This window comes from Pseudophryne corroboree, chromosome 9, assembly GCF_028390025.1.
Source record: "Pseudophryne corroboree isolate aPseCor3 chromosome 9, aPseCor3.hap2, whole genome shotgun sequence".
In the NCBI taxonomy this organism is placed as follows: domain Eukaryota; kingdom Metazoa; phylum Chordata; class Amphibia; order Anura; family Myobatrachidae; genus Pseudophryne; species Pseudophryne corroboree.
In genome coordinates, this window is record NC_086452.1 from 12,150,953 (window position 1) to 12,161,568 (window position 10,616).

At 46.5% G+C, this 10,616-nt stretch overlaps 1 protein-coding gene across 3 annotated transcripts in view; it reads left to right on the forward strand.

Moving 5' to 3' along the window:
• Window positions 1-8,651, forward strand: part of TTLL7 (tubulin tyrosine ligase like 7) — a 434,278-nt gene extending 425,627 nt beyond the window's left edge. For 2 of the 3 annotated variants that reach the window (XM_063938974.1, XM_063938973.1), the window contains 2 exons: window positions 2,392-2,568; window positions 5,130-8,651. In XM_063938974.1, coding sequence (XP_063795044.1) covers window positions 2,392-2,568; window positions 5,130-5,244 — 292 coding nt within the window. In that variant the 3' untranslated portion in view covers window positions 5,245-8,651. The remainder of the gene's footprint in view (window positions 1-2,391; window positions 2,569-5,129) is intronic. The other variant, XM_063938975.1, reaches the window with a different exon arrangement.
• The last annotated feature ends 1,965 nt before the right edge of the window (window positions 8,652-10,616 follow it).

The window sequence follows — 10,616 nt, forward strand, 5'->3', positions numbered from 1 at the left end:
GTCAGTGACTAATGAGTACACCTGTGCACCTGCCGGGTGACTTGGGAAATGTGTCAGTGAGTAATTAGTACACCTGTGCCCCTGTTGTGTGACCTGGCAAATGTGTCAGTGAGTAATGAATACACCTGTGCACCTGCTGGGTGACCTGGGAACTGTGTCAGTGAGTAATGAGTACACCTGTGCACCTGCCGGGTGACCTGGGAAATGTATCAGTGAGTAATGAGTACACCTGTGCACCTGCCGGGTGACCTGGGAAATGTGTCAGTGAGTGATGAATACACCTGTGTGACCTGGGAAATGTGTTAGTGAGTGATGAATACACCTGTGCACCTGCCGGGTGACCTGGGAAATGTGTCAGTGAGTGATGAATACACCTGTGTGACCTGGGAAATGTGTCAGTGAGTGATGAATACACCTGTGCTCCTGCTGGGTGACCTGGGAACTGTGTCAGTGAGTGATGAATACACCTGTGTGACCTGGGAAATGTGTTAGTGAGTGATGAATACACCTGTGCACCTGCTGGATGACCTGGGAACTGTGTCAGTGAGTAATGACTACACCTGTGCACCTGCTGGGTGACCTGGGAACTGTGTCAGTGAGTAATGAGTACACCTGTGCACCTGCCGGGTGACCTGGGAAATGTGTCAGTGAGTAATGAATGCACCTGTGCTCCTTCTACATGACCTGTTGGGGATCCTGACAATCACTGCCTTAAACCATGCCAGCCAATCACAACTTGCCTTCATTCTCTAACTTGCGCTAGATGAAATGTGATTGCGGATTGGCAGCTACTGTTCAGTACAATTGCTGCGCCTGAATACACTACTGGAGGCCGCACATGGAGGCTTGCTGAGCGTGTGGGGGAGTGGTAGTCAGACTACAGGGTGTGTATGCAGGGGATCCAGGTCACCCCCAGCTCCTCCCTGAATACCCCACCAGTGGAAGTACTGTACGAGGTATTGAGTGACACAGCTACCACGCCAATCCTGATCACTGTCCGTCCTGCTTGCACCACCACCGGCGCTCCGCTGCCCATTGATAAAATAGCTTTCGCTTTCCAAACTGTAATTAGACTATTTGCGATATATGGACTAATCCTGTGTTACAAGAGAGATGTTGCCGTTAGCGACAGCCCCGTGATGACAGAACCTCCTCAGATCTACCAGGCTGGTATTTTTTTGTTTTTGTTTTATTTTACAAAGTATTTCCTTGGTTTTTGTTGACACACATCAAATAGAAAAAGAAGCAAATTGATCCGGGGGGACGCCGGCGCGCACTTCCCTTCAATCAGAGTCATTTCAAGTACATCAACGCTCTTACACAAGTGAGATTTGGGAGCTGGTCAGGCAGTCAAAAGAAAATGGAAATCATTAAGATTTTATTACGCTGAGAAACAAGCAGGAGTCGCCAAATATATTTACATCTAGTTTTTCTCTCTCTCTCTGTTCCTCTGTGCTTGTTTGATCGACGCAGAGCAACGTGAATTGAATTTTCTCCTGTCGGTTATTTATTAGTTTACTCTTTGCAGTTCTCCAAAGTTTATTTAGAATCTAGATTTGCGCCCAAACATTAACTGTTAATAGCGTGTGACGGTAAATCCATGTGTGATCGCTGCCCTGGTTGGTAGACCTTCCGGGGGACGAGTTGAATAATAACTTTTGGGCATTTTCTAACTGAAAGATGAACTTTTATTCTCCCTCTATGGCCCTCATTCCGAGTTGTTCGCTCGGTATTTTTCATCGCATCGCAGTGAAAATCCGCTTAGTACGCATGCGCAATGTTCGCACTGCGACTGCGCCAAGTAACTTTACTATGAAGAAAGTATTTTTACTCACGGCTTTTTCTTCGCTCCGGCGATCGTAATGTGATTGACAGGAAATGGGTGTTACTGGGCGGAAACACGGCGTTTCAGGGGCGTGTGGCTGAAAACGCTACCGTTTCCGGAAAAAACGCAGGAGTGGCCGGAGAAACGGTGGGAGTGCCTGGGCGAACGCTGGGTGTGTTTGTGACGTCAACCAGGAACGACAAGCACTGAACTGATCGCACAGGCAGAGTAAGTCTGGAGCTACTCTGAAACTGCTAAGTAGTTAGTAATCGCAATATTGCGAATACATCGGTCGCAATTTTAAGAAGCTAAGATTCACTCCCAGTAGGCGGCGGCTTAGCGTGTGTAACTCTGCTAAATTCGCCTTGCGAGCGATCAACTCGGAATGAGGGCCTATGTTCTCCATCTGTCTGCATTTGGCTTAAGCTATTTAGGTACATTCCAGTTCTGCGCCGAGAGGTCACTTGTCATATCTCCGGCACAGCTAAGCCTTGTGTTTTGTTTAATGCTCTGCTTTTGGCGTTTGCGTCCGTGAGCGAGAGGTCATGAGTGTTGTCTTCTGCCAGCAGAACGTCCTGGGAGACCATCTTCAGTAAAAGCACGGAGGTGGTGACGCCCGATCAGCTGCAATGCTGCCACCGACTGGTCCAGCTCTGCAAAGACTGCCTGCTAGTGGTTTACAGATATGCAACCGGACCACACGGCTGCCTGACGGGCGCCGGCCCAGATGGGAGCGACGCAAGGTACTTATTATAACCCGTATAAATGTATCGCTAGTAAATTATCTTACAGCCGCCTTTTATATCAATGTAAACACTCTCTGAGGCCAGGTTTGCGGACACTGACTTATCTGAGGAGTGAAGTGTTTTCAGGAGCGTTTCTCAGGATACGCGGAACATACGGATAAATAATCTTCTCCGTATCTGCAAAACCAGCCAGCAAACTCCTAGTGGAAAGCACCGCCTGGATACAGAGAGCAGTTTCCTCCCCAAGGTGGAGAACAATGCAGGATGAGCAGCTAGGATGTTTCCTCCCTAATAAACTACTTTATATATCATTTTTATATATAGATTTTTTTAATTTACAAGCGTTAAGGGGCCTGTCTTGTCCAGGGCTGTAAGTCATGCCTCGCTAATGGGAAACAGACATGGGCTGTGTTTTGCATTCCAGGGAAATCTCATTAGCCCACAGGCTTTGGCTCTCCCACTGTACTGTAGTTGGTAATGTAGTCACTAGGGGGCACTGTGACATAGATGGCTGACATCTCAGATGGGGACACAATATGGTGCCTCACACTCCCATTAATACATTCACATATTCAGAGAAAGTAGCTTCTGTGTAGAATAATTTATCGCTCTGTATCTTATTCAGTATTTCTAAAGGAAAAAATACAGGCTGTCTGACAGCACTTGTACCTAGTGGGCTACATACAGTAGCAACCAGTAACTGAGCACCTGGGTAACACCATGCTGCACCGCAGGGGACAGATGTAACATGTGCAGAGAGTCAGGTGTGGGAGGGATGTGTCCTAGCTCAGAGCTACATTGCAGTGTGAGAATAAAGCTGCCCAGCATGTGTGGGCTACATGCAGAAGCAGCCAGTAACTGAGCACCTAGGTAACACCATGCTGCACTGCAGGGGGGCAGATGTAACATGTGCAGAGAGTTAGGTGTGGGAGGAGCGTGTCCTAGCTCAGATCTACATTGCAGTGTGAGAATAAAGCTGCCCAGCATGTGTGTGCTACATGCAGAAGCAGCCAGTAACTGAGCACCTGGGTAACACCATGCTGCACTGCAGGGAGCAGATGTAACATGTGCAGACAGTTAGGTGTGGGAGGGGTGTCCTACCTCAGATCTACGTTGCAGTGTGAGAATAAAGCCGCCCAGCATGTGTGGGCTACATGCAGAAGCAGCCAGTAACTGAGCACCTGGGTAACACCATGCTGCACTGCAGGGGGGCAGATGTAACATGTGCAGAGAGTCAGGTGTGGGAGGGATGTGTCCTAGCTCAGAGCTACATTGCAGTGTGAGAATAAAGCTGGCCAGCATGTGTGGGCTACATGCAGAAACTGGCAGTGTTTACCCTGCATGCAGTAATAATACATGTATTTGCGCCGCCCCCCCCCCCCCCCCCCCCCCCCTTTCCTTTGTATTGCAGCAGCATTCGTCCAGGCGCACAGTTACTGGCATATGTTGCTGTGCTCCCACCTCAGACTCAGGCATTACAGGTATATGTGCAGCTGTGACGACCCCCGTCCTATAGAGCTTCCCCGTTTTATCCCGATTTCTCCCTCCGTCCTGTTTGTGCAACCAGACACCCCGTGAACCGTGTCATTACACGTCTCATGCACGCGATCCGCCGCATTACAGCTTGTACATACCTGTGTCTCCGCCATTATCCATGCACGTCACTCTCCCTCTCTTCATCTTCACGTTATTAAATAAATACCTCATTTCAGGGAAAAGAGAAAATGGACAATTCTGACTCTAACAAGCTAGGGGAACATCTGAAAAACATTTCAAAAATAATTGGAGCCAGCGGCGTGTCGGCATAGGAGTCAATTGTGTGTGTAATACTCCAATGGAGTGTGAAGTGTTTAGTGCGAGTGGATTGTCTGTGCGCGGGAACGAGGATTAGCCGTCTGGTGATACTAACACTTTCCTCCGTCACCTCACAGCTCAGCGACAGGGAGATACATTGTGTCCCTTATATACACGGCTCTCACCGCAATATGTGATAGGACACAGGAACAGGGAGGACGGCGAGAAAACGGGGACGGTTACAGAAAGAAATGATCCCATCGTTACGGTTATCCAGATTTAACCCTTTAAATTATTTTGTAGTTCTACAGCCCCTGCATTGTGCGGTATTGCCAGAATATACAGTATATTAATTAGGATGCAATCTGATAAATGGGATGCGGTTAGCATTCTGTCGATCTGATGCCGGTGGTCAGGTGACCGACGCCAGAATTCCAACACCACTCGGAATCCCACCGCCAGAACCCCGACTGCTGGAATTCCAATAGTAAGTATTGGGGCGAGGGTTGGGGCCCCGGGGGGGGGGCTTAGGTATTTCCTATCACACCCCTCCTCTAGCGCTTTTGATGTTCGGGTGTGGGTTTTAAAAACCTAACCGCCGCCATCTTTGGCCGTGAGTCCAACAAAGCTCTCTGGGGTATAGAATATATCAGAGCTTTTTCACCGGCCAAGACCGCTGCCTGGATGCCTATGAGTTGCAGCTGAAATATTCCGATCTTTCGATGTGGCAAACGGTTTACCGTCTAACTGACTTTGTGTTGCAGGTTCTTACTGCCGGTGGTCCCACAATTCAGCATTAAAATGGCGTCTTCCAATGTCGGCTCGTCTGGATTATCCCGCTCCGGCTTCGTGTTTACCTCCAGGCTGCACCAGCACTGACGGAACAGAATGTTTAGTGCCCTGTAAATATTAGCAATTTTTATTTTATTTTATTTTTTTAATTCAGATTTCACATGGTGCTAAGCACAGCGCCCATATGGCACCTATGGAGAAAGACTGAGTACTTGCCGCAGATGTTATGTAAAGTATGCGCATTTGTTTACAAGATCCTGGAATGTCTAGACGCAGAAGTAGTTTATCAGGCGAAGCCTTTGTTATTTTCTGGCACCGTATACAGTGTGTATACCGTAGAACGCTAACTTATTTTGCTTGTATAAGGAATGATGTGCTATTTATTATTATATATTACCCTCCGGCTAAAGTTCACCGGTCACCTAGGGCCCAGTGCAGGCGGCCATTTTGTGTGCTTAGAGAGGGCTCCCAGTTCATTTGATGGGCTTCAGTCATATTGATTCATCACACAAAATGGCCTCTTCCACTCTGTGCCGGTGAGGTGAACATGCTGACATGCCGACAAAGCCTGACGTAGATCAGTAGAATAAACAATACGGAGGGAAATGCGTTTATCTCTGCAGCAGCCAAACATTACCGTACAATAACCACTTCATGACTAGAAATGGCTGCATTTATTGTAGAATATACACAGTGGAGACTGAATCATGCCTGGATAAATATTACTTCAGACGTAAGTAAATAGCAGTCCTTCGATAACTTCATTCTTTTTTGTTGGTTTAACCAATTTCCATCAAGATCAGAGAATAGTGTAAGGCAGATAATGTGGATTCAGGCTGCTCCATCCCCTGCACACGTGCTCCTAATTCCTTGTCCAGCATGTGTCAGGGGTGCACAACCCACTTCCTGTCCCCTGAACCTGCTCTCACACAAGGGTGTACACTAGAAATATGTCCCTTTTACGTGTAGGTGTATCTTAATTTCCTCCACCTCTAAATCGGTGGAATAAAAGTTCTGCGCGTCCCCCAGTGCCTTCACACCCCCTCCTCCAGCTCATGTCAATAATCCGTCCGTAGAAAGAACTCTAATTGTAGTCAGTCGCCCCCCTCATTTCTCCACTCCGCACCCACAAGGATTCCACCATTTTGGCTCCTTATCCATGTTGACTTCTTTCAAATTTGATGCACTTACGGAACAGTGTACGCATGACGTCACAAGGATTATTTGTGCTGCAGATTTGCATTTTTGCACGGTGATAAAAAGGCCTTGTGCGTAAACGCGGGGGGTGAGGGGTTTGTCGCAGTAATATTACATATGTTTTACCACCCACATTTTCCTGAACATAGGTCTGTAAACGATCTGTCTTATGGTGAACTTTTTTTGGTCAAGATGGTGCCATTATTGCTACGCTTCCGCAGGTGTCAGGAGGCGCTATATATATATATATATATATATATATATATATATATATACACACAGTAGATAGATAGATTTGAAGATTTTTTTTATATTTATTTATTTTTACATTTTTATTACCTTATGTTTAATTTTAAATTGCTGTTCTATTTTGTACAACGTGGTCTCTAGTATGTACAGTAGATGAGTTTCCTAACGAGCCTAATGTCTAATGTACTCATTTGCATTTTCCGTTTATTTCTTAATGCATCGTTAAGGCATTTTTAATTGCGGAGTGTAATAATTGTACTGTAAACATTCCCCATTGTTGTAACACACATTGAAATGTAAATTGTGACATTTTGTACCTTAGCAACTTGTTAAGGGGGGGTCCGTGTGTGTTAGCTGCGAGATACGAATCATTATTTTGTGCAATGGCCATTATAATAACATCCAAACAGTCTTTCCCTTACACAGCAGCTGGTCACACGCTGCATTCACGCCTCCCATTACCCGCTAACAATTACACGTTACATAGGTGTTACCGCGTACTGTCAGAGACAAGTTTAGGACACTTTGTAGCCTCAGCTTAGAAATTCTCTTTCACAGTTATTAGGAGTAGAACGTAGCTCAAAAATAATATTTTGGAACATTCACAAATGGAAAATTTTCCATACATTGGCATTACGTTATGTGTTACATCTTACAGTACATCCAGGGTCGTACTTACGGCGAGGCACGCCAAAGATAGCAAACCTAGAAAATGTGGTTACACGTATGTACAAGGAACACGCAAACTCCTACAGTGTCAACGCACTATAACTTGACATGGGGAGGGGGTACTTTCCTAATAGTAAAATCAGATGAAGCCCCTGGATGATGTCTGTCAATAATTTTAGCTAAATACCATTTCTTTCAGAAGATTCCAATCCATCGGAATTTGCCAGCAATCCTTTCTTTGAGCTCATTACCCTTACAGTAAAGAATCCTTCCTATCTTTGTAGCGATGAATCCATCTTTCTTCCATCTGTAAGGGCCTTAGAGCCTAATTCTTGTTTACGCAATGCCGATGTTCACACAACGGAGCTATTTAATTAATGTTAAAAAACTGAATTCCAAAGTAAAATGAAATCAAGATGAAATAAATGTCCTGCTCGGACGAGTGTTCTAGATCCCAGCACTTGAAGCTGCCACACGAAGATATTGGAAAGGAATAGTAAATTAAAAAATGTTCTGGGATAATGAAGAATTGCGCAGCGCTCCATCTTGCAGCAGAGAGTCCCCGATAAAGGGATGTGTGGGTGCAAGCCACGTATGCCGGCACTGTGTATCGTCGGCGGCTGCTCTGTCGGAGAATGGCGTCATGTCTCTTGCTCAGCGGTCCTGATGTAACTACAATAATAAGGATGACTTTTTATTTTGAAGGTTGTATTTTATGATCACGTCTGGTCCTAAAATCCCATCTGCCCCCCCGTTGCTCAGCAGGCCCCCCCCTTTACCACCCAGAACCACATACATTATATTATCACCGTAATATCCTCCTGTCCTGCGCTCTGTTTCCGCAACTAATTTCTGCCTGGTTCCCTCTCGCTCTGCCAACGCATAATCACGTCCGCCATACACAAGCGTCGCGCTGTCCACTCTGTACACTGTGCTTATCCTGATCATCGCTCGTTGTGATTCGCTAACATTTATAGAAGACCTTTGCACGGTCCCCGTCTACGTGGGCTATTCCACGCGGCGCCCAATCCAATACTAGCTTTCAATCGTTTAGCTTGCCGCTGACCGATACAATTATAACACTGTGTCCGATCAGTTTCTAGGGGTCTGTGGCACATTTGCGCAGGTCGCCCCTTATTATATCATTCTTCCTATGTACTATGGAAAGACCAGGACAAGAACTGCACTGACTGTAACTAATGGGAATGTTGTGTTGCTAATTCTTGCCAAAATGCTTTGGATGTTAGATGATGTCATTGTAGCGTAGACTGAACATCCTCAGGATAAACGCTGATCTTTTATAACATACGACATGACCACTGTATTCCGTAAACAGGAGGAAATATTTTGAACTTCAGAATAAACTCGATGCTACTTGACCGTTGTCTGGAAATTGTGTTTACTTGTAACAACATTGGTGATCTCTCATTTTGTCTCAGCGGGGAAAGTAACATTAGCCAACAAATGTATCGTCTGGATTAGAGATGATTCCGGACAGCTGGAAGTGATACAAGCTGGCTGTCCGGGCCTCTTGTCTTCAGTAAGTACTAGGTGTACGGTCTGTGAAAGCCGCAGCTAATGTCTTTGCAAGTTAGCAAAGATTTCAGGGATTACCCTTTCCAGAACAGTCTTCAAAAGTAGTGGATTTCAGCCATAAGGCAGCAGTAGAATGATCCTCTTCAGGAATACAGAGCCGATCCGTGCAGATCTGTTTATTGTAGGGAAAGAATCCATTTCAGCTGTTTTTGCTAATGATGGGGCTTCTCCACAATGCTGCGTGTCTTATACAGAATCAGCCCCCGTCGCACACAGATGTACAAATGTCACACATTACAACCTAGCACACTAGTTGTCGTTCCCAGGGGGTAATTCAGAGTTGATCGGAGCAGCAAATTTTTTAGCAGTTGGGCAAAACCATGTGCACTGCAGGGGGGGCAGATGTAACATGTGCAGAGAGCAGGGCCGGTTCCGGGGCTTCTGGCGCCCGGGCGGCATTAGGGGGCGTGGCTTCGTACAGGGGGCGTGGTCATTTACGCCCCCTGTACAGACTGAAATGATGTGCGGTGCGCGATGACGTCATCGTGCACCGCACAGCAAAGGTCCTCTCCACGAAGGGAAACTAGACGCGTACGCGTCTAGTTTCCCTTCCCAGCGGTAGGGCAGCGGCAGCGGGGGGCACACAGCAGCAGCGGATCTTGCCCTGGTGCGGCGCCCTCCGGATGGCGCCCTCCGGAAGGCGGCGCCCCGGGCAAAAGTCCTGCTTGCCCGTGGCAAGATCCGCTACTGGCAGAGAGAGTTAGATTTGGGTGGGTTATATTGTTTCTGTGCAGGGTAAATACTGCCTGCTTTATTTTTATACTGCAATTTAGATTTAAGTTTGAACACACCCCACCCAAATCTAACTCTCTCTGCACATGTTACATCTGCCCCACCTGCAGTGCACATGGTTTTGCCCAACTGCTAACAAATTTGCTGCTGCGATCAGATCTGAATGACCCCCCTAGTTTTATTTATGCAAATAAGACGCACCAAGCGAGAAAGGTGCAGTCGTTCCATCTGTTCTCCTACAGCCTGGCTTCCCCCTGAGCGTGCAGGGCTATCGGATGAGTAAAAGAAAGAGGTAGGTGATTTTTGTATTATTAATTATTATTTTATTCCTTAATAGAATTCCCAAAGGGACGTGACCTCAGATCTTGTTTTAAGGAAACAGGAAAGAAAAGGAATAACGTATCTGGAAAATAATCTGTTAGAAGTCGCTTCTATTTACTGAAGGGCTGACAGCGCGTTTATGGGCGCATTCCGCGCGCTTCGATTCTGGTGCCATTTTGCAGAAAGTGATTAATCTGCCCGGTTGGCGTGTTGTGTTTGGAGGATCAATCATACGCAGTCTGGGACAGTTTCTACCCCAAAGCTGTTTTTTTTCCCTTTTTTGTGGGAATGTCAGAACCATTAAATGGTTTGCTCAGATTTGTGAGACCCCCAGTGCTGTAATTACAGCGAGGTCACTTTAATTATTTTCTTTAAAAAAAAAAAGAAAGCAGGTCTGTTGTCTAGCTGATTGGATGGGACTGTAATGTAAACAAGGAAATGGCTGTGTTTGGGAAATGCGGCCATTATGGGGAGAACGCGCCCGCTTTCCGACGGAGCCTTGACAATATCTTCACCCGCAGCGATGCTCGGTGAGAAGACGGCTGTGCAGTCGGTGTAACCTGCAGCAACACGGGTATGCGCAGTGTCACGTTTCTCCTGGTGTCCTGACAGACTGAGCAATTTCATGTTATTACGCCGTATACAAGAGGCACAGACTGGCCTTGTCTGAGGAGCGGCCCAGTAATTGCCCGTTA